Genomic DNA, 23,448 nt, shown 5'->3' with positions numbered 1-23,448 from the left:
GGCCATCAGGCCAACCATGTGCTGCTACAGGGAAATTATTTAACAGAAATAATACATTCCTCTAATTTGAAAGTTTTAAAAGTGTACTAATGATGCGAAAAATAAAAAAAAAAACAAAAAAACAAAAAAAATAACATTATATAAGACTCACACACCAATTAGAGCTATTAGAACTTTTAGGCCTCGTTTAGTGTAGCTGTTAAAATAGATTATAGATTATAACTTCTTCTTCTTCTTTTTTTATCAGCCAAAAAGCTTTATTGATAAAAAACAATATACATGCAAAGTTTACATCAACAAAGCGGGGAAATGCACAGAGCATCATAGCTAACCCCAACAATCCCAACTATGTTGGCACTGCAAAGGAAGCACAATCATATGCTAGCATAACCCAAGATTGGTGAGAAACCAATCAAAAGCAACCAAAACGAGATAAATAAACAACACACCATCAGCAGTGCAATAATACAGCAACACTGCTGGAGAAAACAACAGCAATACAGCAGCTTCAACAGCGTATTTGCATCAGCAACACCTCAATCCCAACACTAGAACCAATGAGCTAAACAACAGTTGAACCTGCACCTCTCCGATGGGAACCAATGAAGAGCAACCAAAAAAAAGAGAGGAAGAAGGCAGGATAACAAAGCCTGCATCAATGCTTACAAATACAGCAGCTTCAAATACAACAACAACTCAACTCCCCTGTGTCACAAATTCCTCCATTACCTTGTCCTTCATATTTATACCTGACCATCAATGTGTTAACCTCCACTGCAGCTCACCCTACTCATAGGCACAGCAGCCTCACTCCCAAGCTCAAAACCATCTTAACCTCCACCAATGCATCCTCTATTAACATTACAGAGACATAAAAAGAGCATGTGCTTGTAATTGGAGATCCAAGCCAAAGGAAAGATAGCATATGCAACCAGCAAACCTTATAGAACAATAAATGCAGTTCGGTTCAACACCCACAACTCATGAGTCTCTACATACAGGTCTTGAAATCGCAAAACCAACATACTTAGAACAGACAAAAGCAATACTCCCAAACCAGAACAATGAACAGACAGACAGCTGCATACTTACCTTGCAGAACACCCACACCCCCAACATATAGATACAATGTCTAGCAACTGATAGCTCTGATATGCTGCAAGTTAATAATAATATCCTGAACTGAATATGGAGGCTTCTTTGACAGAGATTTAACCCAAAAGGCAATTCTCACCTCAATCGTTTCACATAATTCATCCAACTGGAAGATTCTCCCGTTAAAGACCACATCATTTCAATTTTCCACAATGACCATATGACAGCCGTCGGAATGGCCTTCCAAATTTTATTTTCGAACTTTCTCCATTTATAACCCCTCCACCACTGCAGTAGCCCATTAACATTATCAGGTATTACCCAGTGCATTCCCTACCAATTCATGAGGCATGACCACACTTTCCAAATAACAGACACCAAAGAAGAACATGGTTTACTGTTTCCACGGCTTGACCACAGAACACACAATTGACAGAAGTATTTTGATTCAACACACCAATGTGACGTAAAAACCCAGCAGTCTTTAATCTCCCCTTCCAAGCAAACCAACTAAGGAATTGGGCTTTTGGTGGAGCCACATTATTCCACAGTAGCTTAGTAACTAGCACAGAATTTGTAGGAACTAACAGATTATAGAGGGAAGAGACACTAAACTAACCTGATTGACATGCCATCAACTTCGAATGATCCTCCCTACTTGAAGTCATCAACTCCACTTGATTCATAACATAGTATAATCTCGCTAACTCCTCAGACTCCCAAGCAAATAAGGGCCTTCTGAAATTGAGGTTCCAACTACCTGAGTTCCTTCTCCTTTCAATCATCATGCTCAAAGACAAATCCTTCTCAGATGATAAACAGTAGAGCCTAGGAAAATCACTCTTGATACAATAATTCCCCAGCCAATGATCATCCCAAAAATGAACTCTACACCCATTCCCCACAACTATCTGTGAATTATCCAGAAAAAGGCTCAGTAAAAGAGGGTTTGACTGACCAATATTCAAAATTCGACCCCATAATGATGAATAGTTGCCACTAAAGTTTGTACAAGGAAGCCAACAACCACCCATAGACTGATACCTACTACATAGGACTCTTTTCCACAGAGTACTATCTTCAGAACCAAAACACCACCACCATTTAACTAACAAACAGTCATTCACATCTTTGATTCTTCTAATGTCTAGCCCTCCTTGATCCTTTCGTTTGGTAACCTCCTCCCATTTGATAAGATGGATCTTCCTCTTTAAACCAGATCCTTCCCAAAGGAAAGCTGCTTGAATGCTCTCAATTTCCTTCGCTACTGATTGCGGCAGCTTAAATAAAGATAAATAGTACACATAAAGGCTGGATAAAACAAATTTAATGAGGTTGAGTTGCCCACCAAAAGACAGCAACTTCCTTTTCAAAGAGGCTAATCTAGCTTTCATCTTATCAATGACAGGTCACCATGTTTTCTCCATTCTTGGATTGGCACCTAGAGGCATCCCAAGATAAAGAATAGGTAACTTATGTCTTGTGCAGTGCAGTCTAGTTGCACACTTCTCCACCACTTGCTCAGGCACTCCAACACCACACACAATACTCTTATGGAAATTTATTTTCAGGCCTGAAACTAACTGAAAGCATCTCAAAATCCTTTTAATTAGCATCACCTCCTCCCCACATCCTTCACAAAATATTATCGTATCATCAGCAAATTGAAGATGGGTTACCGTTGTTTTGGCTTCACCATGACCTATCACAGCCCCTGTTATTAGGCCTCTTGATCTTGCCCTTCACAACAACAAATTTAAACCTCCAGCTACAAGATTAAAGAGGAAATGAGACATTGGATCCCCTTGCTTGAGACCTTTTTCTGGAGTGAATTCAAGAGTTGGAGACCCATTGACAAGGACTGAAATTCGGGATGAGGTTAGGCACTCCTTAATCCAATTTTGCCATTTACCCCCAAAACCAAATTTGTTCATCATAGAAAGCAAACACTCCTAACTTACAGAATTGTACACTTTTTTAAAATCAAGTTTTAGAATCAGGCCCTATTTTCTATTTTTCTTCCAGCAACCAACCACTTCATTTGCTATTAATACCCCATCCATAATATTCCTCCCCCAAGGAAAGCAGACTGTGCCTCCCCAATCACTCTATCGACCACTAGCTTCAACCTATTAGTAAGAACTTTGGCTAGAATTTTATAAACAAACGCAATTAGACTGATTGGTCTATAATCAGAAATTTTGGCTGGCTCATCCACTTTAGGGAGAAGAGTGATAAAAGAACTGTTAATAGCCTTTACTAACTTCCCATTTTCATGGAACTCATTGAAGAATTAAAGGATATCATCTTTGAGAATCTTCCAGCATTTTTTAAAGAACAATAAATTAAACCCGTCAGGACCCGGAGCTTTATTACCATCACAACTCCTGACGGCATCCCATATTTCCCTTCTGTGGAAGCCGAATAAATAGAAGAGTCGGAAGGTGCATACCCCAGAAAGCAGGTATTATTCGGCTCCGTACTATGTGGCTAGGATGCCGAATACGCTATGAAGGCCAAATATCTGGAGATCAGTAGCTCCGAATAAATGAAAGGGGAATAGGATAAAAGTAGGCTCAGGCCCCGAGGCCCAAAAAGCAAGTATAAATACAAGAACCACGGATTTAGAAAGGTATGTAAGAATCACTTCACTTAACTTAGTAAACAAGCTATCTCGAGTGTCTGAACTGACTCGTCCGTCGGAGTGCTAATTTCGGCACCCCCGACCGGAGTGTTTATATCTTTTCAGGTGACTAGCTGAGAATCACGAACATCTCCCAGGATTCGAAAAGTGTTTCCAAACCACTTCTCCACAATTGGCGCCGTCTGTGGGAATACTCATGGAAGGCGTGACCGAAGATCCTCTGATAGCCACTGATGAGACCACACAGAGAGATGTCCTCACTCCAGCAAATATGCTCGGAAAGGAAACCATCGCTGCAGGATGCACCTTGAACTTCGACTCACCGACGACTTCAGCGCAAGAGACAATGCAAGCGATCATGGCACAAGCTAGGCAAACCAAACAGAGGTTGGACAACATCATCGCTGAGAACGAACACCTTCGTCGCGATCTGGCCTTGAAAATAGCAAAATCCAAACAAACAGTGCGCCAAGCTCCCAAAATCTGAACCCCGAGGGCTGCTGATCGACGATCTCGAGCCCGACAGCAAGAAACTGATGGCCGCTATGCCTCGACAGATCATCTTGAGGAGTTGGCAAAGGACGAACGTCTCCAACGATGTGTTTAGAGGAGTGCGATCAAAACACCTGCCCTTCTGAAGGATGCACCTCTGCTTGACACCATCCACATGATATATAGCCTGCCAGCAGCCCCGGCCGTGCATGCGATTAAATCACATCCAGGCCCCCAACAGCAACTCACGCCAGCAAAGCGGCTCCGAGAAACGTTAAGTATCACCTTCGACGACTCTGATTTGATCGGTGTAACACTCCCTCATATCGATCTGTTGGTTGTTGAGCTACGCGTAAACCGGTTCACCGTCGAACGCGTTCTTATCGATCAGGGCAGTACTTCGGAGGTTATGTATTATAAAACCTTCATCAAACTCGCATTCACCGAGTCAGACCTGACTCCGGCTCCTTCTCCACTATTTGGCTTCAATGCCAATCCAGAGTACCCATTGGGAAAGATCAACTTACCCGTTCGAGCAGGTTCCAGAACGGTGGATGTAGAATTCTTGGTCGTCAGGCTACCATCGCCGTACAATCTCATCATGGGGCGATCGTGGTTGCATACCTTGCAGGTCGTCCCAAGTACCTATCATCAATTGCTACGTTTCCCAACAGAACACGGCATTGAGCAAATCCGCGGCTCCCAAAAATCGGCCCAAGCATGTTATCTCCTTGCCGCCAGAATGCCAAAGGAACTGCAAGTAAATTCCATCGAGGTGCCAAATCGGGAGATTCTTGATGACGTTGGGCGGCATCCAAATGAGAAGGCCACGGACGGTTTAGACTGAGTTCACATCAATGGAAGCCCAGAAAAGTTTTTCATGATCGACGCCTCTCTGAACCAAGCTGACAGGCAGCAGTTGATCTCTTTCTTGCTCAACAACCTCGACGTTTTTGCGTGGACTCCGTACGAAATACCGGGAATAGACCCATCAGTTTCACAACACCATCTGAATGTCGATCCCAAATGTAAGCCGATCATTCAGAAAGGCCGGCGGTCAGCCGTGGAGTACACTGCCGCCGTTGTTGAGGAGGTCGACAGACTGCTCGACGCCGTGGCAATTAGAGAAGTCACTTACCCTACGTGGCTCTCCAATACAGTGGTGGTAAAGAAGAAAAATGGGACTTGGCAAGTGTGCGTCGACTTCACGGATCTGAATAAAGCTTGCCCCAAAGACTGTTTTCCTCTACCCAAAATTGACCAACTTGTCCACACGACGGCACGCCATCAACGCATGAGCTTTCTCGATGCTTACAGAGGCTACCATCAAATCGCCATGCATCCAGATGACCAGGACAAAACTGTATTCCTCACCCCAAGAGGAACCTACTGCTACAAAGTTATGCCTTTTGGGCTAAAGAATGCAGGGGCAACCTACCAAAGACTGGTCACCGCCATTTTCAAAGAGCAACTCGGCCACACTATGGAATTATACATCGACGATATGGTGGCCAAGTCCAAAGAAGAACAGAATCATATAGCCGATCTAGAAAAGACATTCAGCATGTTACGCAAATAAAGAATGAAACTGAACGCTTCAAAGTATGCGTTCGGAATCGGCTCTGGCAAATTCCTGGGTTACATCGTCAATCACCGAGGAATCGAAGCCAACCCGAGGCAAGTCACAGCAATCTTGGAACTCGGCTCCCCTCGTTCAGTAAAAGAAGTCCAAAAGTTGGTGGGGATGGCCGCTGCACTTAACAAGTTCATCAGTCGGTCTACAGATCGCTGCCGACAATTCTTTCAGACACTACGGCAGGGCAAGGCTTTTGAATGGACCGCCGAATGTGAAACAACTTTCAATGGACTCAAGACCTACCTTCGCTCGGTACCTCTCTTGACAACACCCGTCGCTGGTGACCCGCTCATGCTATATCTGGCAGTTTCTGATAGGGCCGTCAGCGCCGTACTGTTAAAAGAGGAGGAGGAGGAGCAATGGCCAGTGTGTTATGTGAGCAAGGCAATGGTTGACGCTGAAACACGCTACCTTCCGCTGGAAAAACTCATCTTAGCCCTAGTCATGGCGGCAAGAAAACTGATGCATTACTTCTAGGGACATAGCATTGGGGTGCTAATAGATTATCCCCTCCGATCAGTACTACAGAGTGCAGAAGCATCAGGACGCGTTTCAAAATGGGCTCTTGAACTCGGCCAATACGACATTCAATTTTTACCTAAAACCGCAATCAAGGGGCAAGTGCTGGTAGACTTTGTTGCCGAATTCACCGGCGGGCTTGCCAACCTTAAACCTGACGAAGTTCGATCAAAGGCTAAAGTTCGACCAAAGCCAAACTGGAGAATTTATGTCGGGGATATTTGGCAATTATACTGTGATGGATCGTCTAACCAAAGGGGCAGCGGCGCCAGAGTTGTAATCATGTCTCCAAACGGCGCAGTAATTAAGCAGGCCGTCAAGCTTGGATTTGAAGCATCAAATAACAAAGCCGAATACGAAGCTCTTCTAGCCGGTCTGCGGAATGCTCACCTTCTTGGCGCTCGGCGTTTGCTTGTGTTTTGCGATTCAAAATTGGTAATCAATCAACTAAAAGGGGAGTACGCGGCAAGAAACGATCGTATGACGGCCTACATGAAAATGGCCAATTCCTTGCAGGCAAAATTTGACCATCATGAACTGAACCAAATAACACGCGACCAGAACACACACGTGGATGCCTTGGCATGCCTAGCCTCCGCCATCAATTCTGAGATCAAACAGACCATCGAGGTAGGTTTCATATCGGAGCCGAGTATTGGCCCTTCGGAGGAAATCCATGTCAACGTTATAGAATCCGCACCAAGTTGGATGGACCCCATTGCTGCATTCCTCTCTTCTGAACAACTCCCAGAGGACAAAAAAGAAGCACATAAGCTGCGAAATAAAGCCTTGCGATACTATCTGGATCCGCAAGGAGGGCTTTATAAAAAGTCCCTCTCTGGTCCATATTTGGAATGCATACACCTCGACAAAGTGGAGGAGCTTCTGACAGAGATACATGAAGGCAGTTGTGGTGCCCATTCTGGCGGGCGCTCCCTGGCCCATCGAGCTATAACACAGGGGTATTATTGGCCGATAATGAGAGCTGACGCGGAGAGTTATGTAAAAAAATGCGAACAGTGCCAAAAGTTCTCCCCATTAACCCATCTGCCTGCCGAAGGGTTGAACTCTATCACCAGCCCCTGGTCGTTTGCTCGATGGGGACTTGATATCATAGGGCCATTGCCAAGGGCCCTAGGGAACAAGCGATTCTTAATCGTCGCGACAGATTACTTCATAAAATGGGTCGAAGCAAAGGCTTAAACACATATACGAGATGCCGACATTAAATGCTTTGTATGGAGAAACATCATAACACGATTCGGCATTCCAAGAGCTCTCATCTCAGATAATGGCACCCAGTTCGATTGTGGCGTATATCGAGAGTTATGCAACAAATATGGCATTCGGCCTTACTTCTCTACACCGGCCTACCCCCAAAGCAATGGTCAAGCCGAAGCTTCTAACAAATCCATCTTGGACGGCATCAAAAAGAGGCTGGAAAAAGCTAAAGGCAAATGGGTCGAAGAATTGCCGAGTGTATCGTGGGCTCATCATACTACGTTGAGGAGATCCACCGGAGAAAAGCCGTTTGCTCTACGCGGAACCCAGGCAATCTTACCCGTGGAAATCGACCTCCCAACTCTGAAATGTCAAGTTTTTGATACGGGCCGAAATGACATGATGCTTGCCCTGGATCTGATTCTAATCGAAGAACGAAGAGACCGCGCCCTAGCATCCATGGCACGGTGTAGACACCCTATTTTTGACCATCCTCAAGACTTGGACATCACCGTTTGAACACTCGGTGACCATCTTTGTTTGTGTTCGTCTTGAGTTCCTGGAGGCCTCGGCTGCGCGCCTTGCCTCAGAATCTCTCGGCTCGACTGCTTTGTGTCTGGTTTTGCACCAAGAGCTTGTGGATGTGTTCTTGAGGGAAGGGGGTAGCCTATCGACCAAGTCTCCTGCCCATCGGCCACCTTGATTTTCAATCGGCCAAATGTGATGGCCGACTGGCCAATTTGACTGCTGGTCGACCACTTTGATGGCCGGCCGGCCAAATGTGGTTTTCAACAGATATTTCTGTAGACAGCTGGCAGCTACCCTAGCCCATGCCTGGACGTGGGACTTCTGAGGGGGCTGCAGATTGATATATCTATATCAATCAAGCTCTCTCAAAGGAGGAGATATACAAGAGGGAGAGAAGGAGATATACAACCTAAGGAGCAAAAAATCTCCCTCTCTCTCTACATTTTTCTGCTTCTCTCTCTAAGGTTTAGGGCTTGTTTGTGCTCAAAAGTGCATTTTCTTTGCACTTTTGCATACAAACACCTAGTTCTCTACTCCCTTTATTGAGCTGAGGTACTTGAAGGTGATTTTTGGGGTGATTTGAAGCCTTTTCTTGGTCAAAAGTTGTTGATTTGCTGTTGTGCTACAAGGGTAAGACTTTTGTCCATTTTTTACCCCTTTTTTGCAAAGCTTTTTAGCCTATCTTGCATCTATTTTTGAGCTTATCATATAACATAGAAAAGTCTTGTTTTTGAGTGCTCTAAATAGTTTGTTAAGGGTATTTTAAGCTTTGGGGTTGTTTGACCCCTCTTAAGGCTTGTTTCGCCTTTGTTTTGTGCCATTTCGGTTGAGCTCCGGGACCATTGTGTTTGGGCCTCCTCACCACTGAAATCTTGAGGGATTTTAGTGATGAGGATGGTGCCTTGAGGTCCTAGGAAGGAGAGGGCCACCCCCTCTCCTTGTTGTCCTTGAAAAGGGTCATTTTTAGCCTCTTGAGGGAGCATATAGTTTGAGTGTGTATTGACCATGCCTTGACTGATTTTCATGCTTATTATGTCATAATATAGCATTGTTGTATGTTGGTTTTGGTACACCATGCTTGCTTAGCATACATGCCTTGTAATGCCTTGTTTTAGCCTTAACATGTCCTATGCTTTGAGCCCTTATTCAAGCATGTTTAGGCCTAGCTTTGTGAAGCTTTTATGTTTGTCTTGCCATGCTTAAGGTCTGTCCTTGGCTGTTTTGGTCGACCAAGACATGCATTGCATAGTCCTTTTGCATCTTGGATTGTTAGCCTCAAGTGTGTGAGTGTGTAGTGTGCGTTGCTTGCATCGTTTCAGTGGTTTGGAACCACTTACCATGCTATTTCAGTTCTCATAACATGCTTGCATGCATACCTTTGATGCCTCTTTGATGCCTTAAAAGCTTGTGTTGTATGCTCCATGTTTAGCCTCTTTTGCATGCTTTCATGTTTAAGCCACTTAGATGCCATCTAGGTGTTCCCTTTACATGGTCTAGGCCTACCTTGAACTTGTTTTAAGCCCTCTTGGCCTTGTGAGGCTTGGTTGGCTTAGCCATGGTTTAAGTCTCCTTGACTAGCCTCAAGTACTTGGACCAATTGTACGCTATGTTTGTCTTGGTTAAGTTGGTTTGGCACCATCATTAGCATGGTTTTCAGAGCTTACATTGCATGCCCTTAGTCCATGTTTAGTCTCTTCCAAGCGTGCTTGAGAGTTTCCTTTTGATGTTTAAATGTTGGCCCATTAACATGTGCATGTGTGTGTGTGTGTGTTGGTCCTCATGTTTGAGCACTTCGGCCACTGATTTTGGCATGCTTGCGAGCCATCCTAAATTAGTTTAAGTCCATCCCCTTTGCTTGATTGTGTGCTCACCTTGTAGGTTTGCTTGCATACTTGCATATTCGCATTGCATTGCCATGTTGTATGCTAGTTCACATGCTTAGGATTGCATTGCATGAGTATGCATGCTTGACCTCTTGAATGAGTATGATAGAGGTTGAGTTTAATTTGTTTGATTATATGCATTGCATTCCATATCAAGATGCACACTTGATTCTTTGGGCCATCATGCATGGAAATGCGCGCTTGGTGGTCCGAGAATCGAAGACCATGTCCCTTTGAGTCATAAATATGATAAGAGGTGTGATTGGTGCATACATTGCTTAAAATGCATTGCCATGCCATGTTTTGTCCTCTGCTGCTATCAAACTAGTTTTTGCAAGAAGATTTGGCCGGCCAGCAGTGTTTAGTGCCGACCGGCAAAGAGTGTTTGGCCGAGAGCATAATTTTTAGCCAATGACCATTCTAAATGGCCGGTGATGATCCCACTCAGCCGTTGGTGTTCCAAAACACTCAGAGAAGAAACCTTGGGAGTTGTGCAATTTTCAGAGAAGCAGAACAGTCAAAGCAGAGGCAACTTGTGCATGGCAGTGACTTTCTGAGCGGAGCCGAGCGCGCATTGCATTGGGTCCTTTTCTCGAGGCCATTTACTGCTTTCATTAGATTAGTTAATTTGTTAATTAATTAATTGGTCTGTAATATTTAATTAGCTTGTAGGTTAATTAACTTGTATTATTCTTTCGGTCCCTCCGAGCGAGGGCAAATTTGTAATAAGTGTGGGTGCGTGTGTGCATGTCTTCCAACCCCCACTTCTTTCTCCCTTTTACTTACCTACTTTTGATGGTTAGTATTAGGACATGTTTACTTTAGCATACCTTATGCTATGCATGCGTGCATTCATACATTTGTCTTGCATGCACCAGGCTCGACACATCATGCTAACTGCATTGTGTTTCAATTCCAAATTGAATACGTGTTAGTTGTAGCATTTCACATGCCGTGTTTAGAACAGCCGAGCCCATTTCTAGTTGCATTTCGCATGTATTGCATTAGCCATCTTAAACTAGGATCATGCATATGATTACTAACTAGTTTCTGTTTTGGCTTGGAGTACTCGGTAAGCATTTATGCTTTAGCATACCGCATGCGTGTGAGTGTTGCCATAACAATATGATTACCATGAGGCTAGCTACTTATGTGATATAACTGCTCGAATGCCTGTGGATGGAGGTTGAATTACCTAATTGGAATAATGCATTAAAACTGTGAGTTTAAGCCCACTAGATAGTGGCAAAACCATCTTTTCTAAAAGCCCACTCGAGGGTGGCAAAACCTGCATTTTAGCTTACTTGCGAGTAGCAAACCATCTTCAAAACGAACATGCAATGTTTTGTTCCAATTTAGACGATTTGGCCTATACTTGTTTGCTGTGCGCATAACATAGTAATTCTAGGCTAATAAATGGAATAAGAACACATAATGTTTTCAAAACTGGATATCATGGTTAGTAGAGGCCGATCTTCGGATCGGGCAAGAGGGGGTGCTCATAGCTGACCTTCCCCAATCGTACCCAAGTTCCCGAGCCGAGGCAACTTTGGTGATGACGGACACGTGGCCTTTAGCACCGAGTCAGGGTTTCCTAAATTTTTCAAAATAAAATATTTAGGTGGCAACTCTGTATCTGGCAAAGCAGTCCATGTTTGGCACTTCTTTTCAAAATCTGTTTTCTCAAAATGATTTGCTGGATTTGGACTGTTTGGTTCAGATTTAGAACCGTGACAATTCGAGAGTCCGAACTGTAGTGAGCCCAAAACGAACAGAACGGTACTCATCCTCCCGGGGCGTTCAGGGACTTCTACACACGGTATCAGCAGCAGCTCGCCATGTCGTATAATCAGTGAGTTCAGTTGCGCCGATACACGCTATGAGAGTTGGTCCTGAAGAAGGTACTTCCAGCAGACCAGAGGCCGGCCGATGGCAAATTGGGTCCAAACTGGGACGGCACCTATCAGATAGAATCCATCGCAAGAACAGGGGCATATCAGCTCTCAGACATGTTAGGAAGAAGCCTGCCACGGCCTTGGAATTCAATACATTTACGTAAATTCTATCATTGACCCGGCTTGTAGGTTTGATACTTGTACATATTCCACCGTTGCAATACAAAGTTTCTCGTTTCCAAAGCTCGCTCCCCAACCACAGAGCGCCCTTCGTGGATACCACGATTGGCCAAAGTAAAGTCTCCGGATTTGGAGCCCCCCTTTTGGTGCGTGACACCTTAGGGCCGATTAAGACTCTGGATTCGGAGCGCCCTTCATGGATATCACAATTGGCCAATGTAAAGTCTCCGGATTCGGAGCCCCCTTTTGGTGCATGACACCTTAGGGCCGATTAAGACTCCGGCTTCGGAGCGCCCTTTGTGGATATCATGATTGGCCAAAGTCTCTGAATTCGGAGCCCCCCTTTTGGTGTATGACACCTTAGGGCCGATTAAGACTCCGGATTCAGAGCGCCCTTCGTGGATATCACGATTGACCAATGTAAAGTCTCCGGATTCGGAGCCCCCTTTTGGTGCATGACACCTTAGGGCCGATTAAGACTCCGGATTCGGAGCGCCCTTCGTGGATATCACGATTGGCCAAAGTAAAGTCTTCGGATTCGGAGCCCCCTTTTGGTGCATGACACCTTAGGGTCGATTAAGACTCCAGATTCGGAGCGCCCTTCGTGGATATCACGATTGGCCAAAGTAAAGTCTCTGAATTTGGAGGCCCCCTTTTGGGGCATGACACCTTAGGGCCGATTAAGACTTCGGATTCGGAGCGCCCTTCGTGGATATCACGATTGGCCAAAGTAAAGTCTCCGGATTCGGAGTCCCCCTTTTGGTGCATGACACCTTAGGGCCGATTAAGACTCCGGATTCGGAGAGCCTTTTGTGGATATCACGATTGGCCAAAGTAAAGTCTCCAGATTTGAAGCCCCTTTTTTGGTGCATAACACCTTAGGGCCGATTAAGACTCCGGATTCGGAGCGCCCTTCGTGGATATCACGATTGGCCAAAGTAAAGTCTCCGGATTCGGAGTCCCCTTTTTGGTGCATGACACCTTAGGGCCGATTAAGACTCCGAATTCGGAGCGCCCTTCGTGGATATCACGATTGGCCAAAGTCTTCGGATTCGGAGCCCCCTTTTGGTGCATGACACCTTAGGGCCGATTAAGACTTCGGATTCAAAGCGTCCTTCATGGATATCACGATTGGCCAAAGCCTCCGGATTCGGAGCCCCCTTTTGGTGCATGACACCTTAGGGCCGATTAAGACTCTGGATTCGGAGCGCCCTTCGTGGATATCACGATTGGCCAAAGTAAAGTCTCCGGATTCGGAGCCCCCTTTTGGTGCATGACACCTTAGGGCCGATTGAGCTTTTTAAGGCCGATTAAGTCTCCGAATTCGGAGCGCCTTCGCGGATATCACGATTGGCCAAAATAGTCCCCGGATTCGGAGCCTTTATGAGAGACGCATTTGGATCAATTCCCTGGCCAAATAAATATTCACTGAGAATTGTTCTTAATTCGAGCCGGTCAATGCATGTTTAAACATTCGCACCACGCAACACAAAACTTGCCAGTAAGTTGAAATAATACGTTTAATTAAGCACATAACATTTCAAGATCAAATACAAATGTTGAAAATAAAAGAAATTCTATTTGTTCGGAGCGAAGTCTGTTCTCGCGTTCCAAAGTCTATTTATTCGGCACCCTCATCGTCGCTCTTCTCAATTTCGAAACCGGAATAGGATAAGTAGTGACGATGATACAGGGGCGAAATCGAATCAATGCCCACGTCTTTGAGAGCTTTCTCAGTTTGAAGGGCCTTGATCCAACCGTGTTTGAATCCACGATTTTCATATCGGCAGACCTCCTCGGTAAGGTCTTGTTTGGTCTTCTCTATCCCGAGCTTCAAGCCGTCCTGAAACCCCTTTTCATAGCCCGAGGTCCGTTGGGTCACTCTCTCCTTAACGACCAATTTACATTGACCGTCTGCCACCGACGTGCTCGTTTGAATTTTCTTCAGCTCCCGAAGCTCACGCTCAGCCTTTTCCCCGCGCATCTCCAAGCTGCGATTCCTTTCATCCTTTTTCTCGCTCTCACGTCGCGCTTCCTGCAGACGCATGCCGACTTCGAAAGCAATATATAGTCCTTTCACAGCCCCATGTATGCCGTCTCGAAATACTTTGAAATCTTGACGTCCGACCATCGATTGTTGGACTTCCGGCGGGAAGATCTGTCGAGCGAACTCGACTGCCACACTTGGGTCTTTAATGATAGAATCTGCCTCCGTCATTGGTCTATTCCTCACAAAAAACGCAAAACTCAACGGACGTGGTGTCGTATCAGGCTCGATTCTCGGCCACGGGCGTAGAGAACTTCCCCGTTGTTGCCTGTCCTTTTGGGGCAATCTGCTTCGACGACTATAGGGCTGCTGTGTTTCCCGATCCTTGGACATTTTTCTTCCCGTACGCATAGGCTTGCTGCTGTGACTCATCACGGCGTCTAATTCAGCCAATCTTCGTCCCTCCCAAGTTGCCTAAATGGAAATATGTAGGGCCTCTGGCGTGCACCCACCCCATTTATCCTTCAATGTATGCAGCTCCCCTGAGGCAACGTCAGTAATCCCAAATGTCGAAAGTTGGATGACAACTGTCCAGCCCACACCCTAGGGCCATGTTTTCAAGCGCAAGCGCCGATCAATTTGTGCCTCAGCCAGCCCACGAGTTAGAACCATTCGGCTTCCAAAGCTTGCGCCTTGGCTAAGGCAAGGGCAGATTAACTAATCTGGTTATTAATCTGGTCGGCCATGTTTTCAAGCGTAAGCGCCGATCAATCTTTGCCTCAGCCAGCCCACGAGTTAGAACCATTCGACTTCCCAAGCTCGCGCCCTGGCTAAGGCAAGGGTAGATTTATTAATCTGGTCGGCCATGTTTTCAAGCGCAAGCGCCGATCAAGCTACGCCATAGCCAGCCCACGAGTTAGAACCATTCGGCTTCCAAAGCTCGCGCCCTGCTTAAGGCAAGGGCAGATTTACTAATCTGGTCGGCCATGTTTTCAAGCACAAGCGCCGATCAATCTGTGCCTCAGCCAGCCCACGAGTTAGACCCATTCGGCTTCTAAAGCTCGCGCCTTGGCTAAGGCAAGGGCAGATTTATTAATCCGGTCGGCCACGTTTTCAAGCGCAAGCGCCGATCAATCGGTGCCTCAGCCACCACGAGTTAGAACCATTCGGCTTCCAAAGCTCGCGCCCTGGCTAAGCCAAGGGCAGATTTATTGATCCGGTCAGCCATGTTTTCAAGCGCAAGCGTTGATCAATCTGTGCCTCAGCCAGCCCATGAGTTAGAACCATTCGGCTTCCAAAGCTCGCGCCTTGGCTAAGGCAAGGGCAGATTAACTAATCTGGTTATTAATCTGGTCGGCCATGTTTTCAAGCGCAAGCGTCGATCAATCTCTGCCTCAGCCAGCCCACGAGTTAGAACCATTCGGCTTCCAAAGCTCGCGCCCTGTCTAAGGTAAGGGCAGATTTACTAATCTAGTCGGCCATGTACCTAAGCTAAGCAGCCGATCTAACCATAACCAAAAACAGCATCATTCATCAACAACATTTTACTTAGCAAGTTGAGCACAAATCATGAAATTTTATATACGCAAATTAAAGAACAAAAAGTTACAAGCCCGCATGAAAATGCCTAGCAAACAACTACGACTGTAGCAACACATAAAACATACCAAATTCAAAACTGTAAAACTACATTCGACATCCTAAAAACTATGTCAGTCGCCCAGATCAGCCATCGAAATCAGACTCCAATGGCTCAACATCCACTTTCTCATATGGTATTGGCACAGTCAATGAAACTTTAGCAGCAGCAAGGGCTTTGTGCCAGCCATGTTTGAATCCCCGATTTTCAAACTTGGGGACTTGGTCCAAATATTCGGCGAGTCCAGCATTTTTCCCAGCCTCGAATACTTTGGAAGCCTCCGAGTCAGCTGTTTCCTTCACCGCATTCATTTCAACCAACTCAGCCTCCAGTTTGGAGACCGTCTCCTGGGCCAATTTGAGCGCATCTTCGCTTGCGTCCGCCTTCTTCTTGGCATCCGATCTCAATTGATCCGCACTACGAGCCTTCTCCATCTCGACCTTGGCCATTGAGGCTTCCTTGTTCGCCCTCAAAACTTCGACCTCGACCCTTCTCCTCTGGTCCTCAACTTTCTCTCGTAAACGACCAATCTGTTTGATGGAATCACAAAGGCAACGGCCCATATCGGCTATCCTTCTGACGATCTGCAAAACAAGAATTTAAAGTCATAACTTTAACAGTATTTGGATTAAGTGACGTAAAGTCCGAATATGTACCAAAAGCGCCGATTGGGCGGCTAGTGCTGTCGCATTCAGATCTGGTTCCACCCGGAAAGCCTCCCTGTCAGATGGCAACGACACGGACGTAGCCAAGCTGAATGCGACTTCTGGATCTTTAAGCGCCGAAGCATCAGAAGAAACCAGCATGTTTTTTATCATCGGCTGAATGACAAAAGAAACGATCACATTCGATCCCTCTAATCGAGGACGTTTGCCGCCTTGTTCTTCTGAGCCGGCCTCAAACTCGGCAGGGCGTTTCTCTGTCTTTTCCTCAACCTCTTGGCCCACCTGCATGATCACAGTAGATTCGGCATTCCGATTTGTTATCGTCTCCTCAGCAACGCGCCAGGACTCTGATTCGTTAACAGGCAGGGAGAGTTGAGATTCGGTGGCGGGTGATACTTTAGACGGAAGGGCCTCCGCTCTTCGCCGCGCAGCCAACCTTTTCGCATGCGCCTTCCTGGCAAGTTTTGTCAGGCTTAACTCGGCCATGTATGCGGGGCCTGCGTCGGAAAGGTCCTTTAAGCCTTGAAAAACGCCGTCAAGTGAAAGATCCCCTCGGCCCGAAGTGGATGGAGGATCGGCCAAATTCAATACCTCGTCAGACTCGGTTTCGGACTGATCTGATTCGGTAACATTAGCTACATCCCGCTCCGAGTTAGACCCTTCAAAACCAACTTGCCTCAAGTTTTTGAAGTCAGACAAAATAAGAGCGATAAGAGAATCTTCACCCTTTGGAACCGGGATATTTTCCGCCACCGAGAAGGTCATATATGTCGGCTTGTAACGAAGCAGAACGTGGGCTGCCCTCTCCTGTTTCTGAAGACTTTGACGGCCGAAATACTTGAGCGCGACTTTGATGTCCGAAAGAACGGCGTCGTCAGCTGAAGATAGGACTTTCTTCAAATCGTTCCCTGCACAAGCCAAGCCGTAACTTTTCAAAGAAGAGGCTTTACAACAAAAATGAACAAATAATAAAAGCGAGAAGGCAATCAGCCACCTGGCTTGCCCTTCCGTCTAGGAATAAGGTCGACATGATTCTCCCCTTCACCGAATTCCCAGTTACCCTGAACAACGACCATAACATCATCTACCCGTTTCCCAGAACTGGAAAGCATAGTAATTAGCTGATGATCGATATCCTTGGCCCTAAGAAAGTAACGCCCGTGCCGACCAGATTACTTAGCCAAGGCATACCAATGCCGGATGGCTGGAATGTCAAGGTTAATTCTAAGCCGACGGTTGAGCGCTATAACCCCCATTATAATTCTAAAAAAATTCACATTAGATTGGGAAGGGATCAAACCCCAATGGCAAAGTATAGCCCTAAAAAACAGGTGAAGGGGAAAACAGACTCCCCCCTCTGCGATTGACAGAAGAGGAAAGACAATCATGGTTTTGTCCCCCCTCTCCATATCAAGAGTGCCGTCTGCCACAAGTGACAAACGGACATCATCAGGAATAGAGAAATGGCGTCTAAAGCCAGCAATTCGATCTGACAAGAGAAGGCCTTTTAAATGTTTCGCCATACCCTACAGTTTATAAGAATATACCAAGGAAGGAATAAACCAGAAAGAGTCTTCGAAGTAAGGGAGGAGAGAACTTACAAAGGATGAAGAGGATATCTGAGAAGAGAGTTGCAGGGACGACTCAAAAGGCAATCCAGCGACAAGCGTCATAAAATGCATACTCGAAAGGACGTAAAAATTTTAAATCGCAATAAATAGACACGTACGAAGGGGCGAGAAGTCGACACGACAACCGAAAGGGGTGCGCTTAGATATCCGCACGAGGATGAGGCCAACCGCCGAATTTTGTCTCTGACTTTTCGAAATACGGAACCAAGCACTCCAGCCAACTGTCATCGGTAAAGTGCTTGGGGGGCAATTATGAGAGCTGAATAAATAGAAGAGTTGGAAGGTGCGTACCCCAGAAATCAGGTATTATTCGGCTCCGTACTGTGTGGCTAGGATGCCGAATACGCTATGAAGGCCGAATATCCGGAGATCAGTAGCTCCGAATAAATGAAAGAGGAATGGGATAAAAGTAGGCTCAGGCCCCGAGGCCCAAAAAGCAAGTATAAATACAAGAACCACGGATTTAGAAAGGTATGTAAGAATCACTTCACTTAACTTAGTAAACAAGCTATCTCGAGTGTCTGAACTGACTCGTCCATCGGAGTGCTAATTCCGGCACCCCCGACCGGATTGTTTATATCTTTTCAGGTGACTAGCTGAGGATCACGAACATCTCCCAGGATTCGAAGAGTGTTTCCAAACCACTTCTCCACACCTTCAGTGAACCTGGCTTCAAGATTTTCAGCAAGACAATCACTGCCAATAGAAGTGAAATGCCCAGTTAGTTTGGGCCTAGGCCTCTAATCTTGTGAGAACAGATTCTTGAAATGCTTAAAGATCTCATGCTTTACCCCGTGTGAATCTTCAAATAAAACCCCTCCCACTGATATCGAATTTAATAGATTTCTGTTTTGCCTGCTGGAAGCCACAATATGAAAAAATCTTATATTTTTATCCCCTTTCAAACCCCAATTCATTCTAGATTTTTGGAGCCACATCCATTCATCTTTTTTGTTTAGTGACCATAATTCTTTTCTGATCTCTCTCATTCTTTCAACTTCACCTACAGACAAATCCCTAAGCTCAACCAATAAATCAAGCTTGTGTAGTTCCTCCTTAGCGGCCTTGATAGAGTGAGTGGTATTCCCATATACCTCAGTGTTCCATTTCTTTAGATTCAATCTAAGCTTCCTAAGCTTTATTTGAATGACATACCCCGCCCAACCTGAGACAACTAAATCCAACCAGGAGTTCTTCATAACTGACAAAAACTGAGGGTGTAAAACCCATGCCTTAATAAAACAAAATGGTCTTGGCTCCCAATCCCTAACATCCTCCATTAATAAAAGAGGACTATGCTCAGATACCCCTCTTGGAAGGCCCCAAAGTTTAAAATTGTATTTTTCTAACCACTCTGTTGAGAGTAAAATTCTGTCAATTCGACTCCACCTTCCTCCATCACTTAAATTACTCCATGTAAATTGCCTACCTTGCATTGGTAAATCGGATAATTCAAGCCCTTCTATGAAATCATTAAAAGCCCTCATTCTTCTATCCCTCCTTGAACACCCGTTTCTTTCACCTAACTTTCTAATCTCATTAAAATCCCCCCTATACACCAAGCTCTTTAAACTGTGACTTCAAATTTACCAATACATTCCATAGATAACTTCTTCTAACAACATCGTTAGGAGCATAAATATTAATCAAAACACATTGAAAATCTGGATGAATCGTACCTGATAAAAGAATGAAATTCCTTGTGCTGCAACATTGTGAAAGTGAAAACACACTAGACTTCCAAATGCACAAAAGTCCCCCAACCAAACCTTCAGCATTTACTGACATGTATTCCATATCATCACCAAGCCATAGAGATTTAACTATGTCAAACGTCAGTACTGATTTCGTTGTTTCTTGCAAAACCAGAACATCAGTTCTTCTTTCTTTGAGCAGATTTTTTACGGACCTCCTTTTTCCGGTCTCCCTAAACCCTTTGCATTCCACGACAATAGCTTCATTAAAACTTGAGAAAAACACTGAGACCACCATATAATACCATTCAATTACGAAAAGCATCATTCTCCTGCGCAACTTTTAGAGCATCATCTTCTTCGAGCTCAACAATTCTTTTCATAGCTTCTTCATCGTTGTTATCAAAATCGATGCCCAGATCTTTACCCAGTTTTATAGTTTCTCTGGCCTCCGCTAATATGCTCATCACTTTGGCTGAACGCTACTCACTCGAACTTGAACGAGAAAAAGTTGATGCTGCCACTCTAAACACTGGTCCTTTATGCTAATTATTCATGATTGACTTCCCTTTGCTTCCCTTCCCTTTATTTTGAGCATACCTTCTTCCCCTGCTTCATTTTATTGGAGCAATAGCTTGTTTAGATCTAAAAATCTTGTAATTTTGGAATTTGGCCTTGCTTGATTCCTCCACAAATAGCCCATGCATAGCTGCGGGCTGGGGTTTAGGTGATGAGAGAATAGACCCTAGTAGGGCCTGATTGCCCCTCTTAATACTGTGATTATGGTCCATCACTGTTGGTGTAGACTTGGGCTTAGGCAGTCTGTTTGCTAATTGGGCCCTACCTAACAGAATTTGAATATTTATTCCAGGCTCCTCACACCCATTCCCACTCAGGCTTTTCATAAACCCAGACGTGGTAACCTTCTCCACCGTTGCACTTTCTCCAATATCATTACTACTCTGGTTAGTAAATGGTGCCTCCTCAACTGTTTGAGTTTTGCATGCCTCTGACACCATTATGTTTCCGAAACAATTACTAACAGTTTTCCCCACAAAAGAGGAATTAGAACTGTTCTTCTCCTTCTCCCTCGTACTAACTCGATCCATTGCCACCTCATTCCGTTGTGATCTTGCCACATCATTCATCTCCACTCTGACCACCCCATCGGTCTCATCCTTCGAGCTATTGTCATGGCTGCCTCCCTGCTTTTCCAGTTTGTTTGAGTTGGAACAATCATGCATGGTGCACATATACGCTACATTAACCACTTTAGATACCATGACTTGCTCTTCACAAACTCTGACAGGAAAAATTCTATCCTTACAACAAACCTGAATAACTGTATTGATGGAATCCATATATTTTGTAGCCACTTTGACTTTTCCACACCTAAAGGAAATTTGTCGAGATATTTCTTCGTCAAGCTTGATTACCTCCCCCTAAAGTTTTCCAATCTTTGTGAACTTATCAGCACTCCAGAGGTTAAAACGGCACACCATAACAACAAAGCCATACTCTCCTTTCTTGCTCTACGTGGGCACCCTCACTCCATCCTAAGACAGATTCACACCATTCCTGCAAGCATTCTTTGAGTAAAACTTGATTCTCCTTTACCCTTGAAGAACACCTCAAGAATAGCAAGTCCAGCCACCTTCTTCTGATTAAAACCAGCTCAAAACCTCAAGAATAAACCCTCAACACCTCCCAAAGTCAAAGTATGGTGTAATGGTGTGTGTTTTAGTGCAAAAGTAAGAACAAATCACCTTTTTAGGCCCTCAAACACACACAAATGAAGAGAGAGAGGGAGATATAGAGAGAGAAGATGTATGTATCAGAATATATATGTTCTAGGTCTGATTTTGCTGAACCAACACAAAGGAGAGGGTTTGTCTCCTTATATAGACCATCAAAGGTGCTAAGCTTCCAAGAGAAGCTAATTAAAAGGATCAAGGCTTCTTCAAGAAGCCAAGGCAAAGGGGCCAAGACTTCCTGAGGAAGCTGAGGCAGGGTCCAAGCTTTTTGAGGAAGCTAAGACAAAGGTCCAAGCTTCTTCAAGAAGCTAGACCAAAAGGGTGCAAAAGGGGCAAAACAGCCACAGATGTGCACGGGGGCAGGGTTTGTGCATTCCAGCTGGCACAGCTGGCATGCACCACGCCTGAAAAAGGCAAAAAGGTGGTACTGGTCAGAAAAGGAGGCCATCAGCCAAACAGGTGGTCGGCCGGCCACATAAAATGCCGACCGGCCAATAAACTATTTCACCAATGGCCGGTAGCCTCAAAACACGGCCGGTGGCCTCAAGCCATGGCCGGTGGGTATCAGGGGTAGCTAACAAGCTACTCTCTACCCTCAGGTGCAAAAACAAACAAGTCCTTGGTGTAAAACCAAGCACAGAACAAGAAAGTCGAGAAATCCTGAGGCAATGAGCGTAGCCAAGACTTCCGGGAACTCAAAACAAACACGAACATGGATGATCACCGAGTGTTCAAGCGGTGACGTCCAAATCTTGTGGACGGTCAAAAATGGGGTGTCTACAGTTGCCCCTCTTTGACAAAACTCGAAAGTCATAACAATGACGGGAGTGAGTGTCAAAGCCCAGAGACAACCCATTTTTGACAAGGCTGAAAACTTAGACAAACATACAAGCTACAGATAAGATATGCACCCGAGGGCAGGGGCAAAATGCAACTGATAATGCAAGAAGCCAAACATAACTTATGATCATGCAAAGAAAGCTGTAACGAAGCATATCATGCAACAGTTTTAAGCAATCAAACACAAATCCAACTACATTACAATGTAGAAAAGATGTAAGAGAATTATGTAATTCTCGCTACGTTTCATGCGGAGAATACAATACCTGTGCGGTTCGTCTAGTTGCACCAACTTCAAATGAACCGTACATGCAATATCGTGCTAGAAATAAAACTTAATAGGTATAATATCATTAGCAATATGCATAACAATGCAATTAAAAGTGCATGACAACGCAAGTCGAATAGAACGCATGACAATACGATTTGAAACAACCATAACAATGCTATTAAGGTAAACACATGTAAGTAAAGCATAACGCGACAATGCATGCAATGTGTATAAGAAGAACTTGAACACATGTAAGTAAAGCATAACGCGATAACGCATGCAATGTGTATAAGAAGAACTTGAATACATGTAAGTAAAGCAATGCACGTATGCATGCAATGTGTATAAGAAGAACTTGAACACATGTAAGTAAAGCAATGCACGTATGCATGAAATGTGTATAAAAAGAACTTGAACACATGTAATTAAAGCATAACGCGACAACGCATGCAATGTGTATAAAGAGAACTTGAACACATGTAAGTAAAGCAATGCACGTATGCATGCAATGTGCATAAAAAGAACTTGAACACATGTAAGTAAAGCATAACGCGACAACGCATGCAATGTGTATAAAAAGAACTTGAACACATGTAAGTAAAGCATAACGCGACAACGCATGCAATGTCTATAAAGAGAACTTGAACACATGTAAGTAAAGCAATGCACGTATGCATGCAATATGTATAAAAAGAACTTGAACACATGTAAGTAAAGCATAATGCGACAACGCATGCAATGTGTATAAAGAGAACTTGAACACATGTAAGTAAAGCAATGCACGTATGCATGCAATGTGTATAAAAGGAAAAGAGAGGCAGATTCAACTTGAAGCATGGTAAAGACATGTTATTCATGATGTTGAAATGCAAAG

General features: G+C 44.7%; 1 protein-coding gene across 1 annotated transcript; it reads right to left on the bottom strand.

Annotated features, from left to right (window-relative positions):
• Nucleotides 1-293: 293 nt before the first annotated feature.
• Nucleotides 294-19,502, bottom strand: LOC145819296 (uncharacterized). The gene is made up of 11 exons (XM_082913270.1): nt 19,023-19,502; nt 18,627-18,755; nt 17,734-17,910; nt 17,379-17,445; nt 16,667-17,292; nt 16,376-16,540; nt 15,933-16,303; nt 1,715-2,406; nt 1,494-1,657; nt 1,235-1,383; nt 294-357 (listed from the first exon to the last, which is right to left on the bottom strand). Exons 1-11 carry the CDS (start codon nt 19,500-19,502, stop codon nt 294-296), a joined length of 3,084 nt encoding a protein of 1,027 aa, XP_082769396.1.
• Nucleotides 19,503-23,448: the final 3,946 nt, after the last annotated feature.

This window comes from Camellia sinensis, chromosome 2 (assembly GCF_055761805.1).
Source record: "Camellia sinensis isolate YWXY chromosome 2, ASM5576180v1, whole genome shotgun sequence".
Taxonomy (NCBI): domain Eukaryota; kingdom Viridiplantae; phylum Streptophyta; class Magnoliopsida; order Ericales; family Theaceae; genus Camellia; species Camellia sinensis.
Note: the sequence above shows the minus strand (reverse complement) of the source record. Positions and strands in the feature narration are given on the sequence as shown.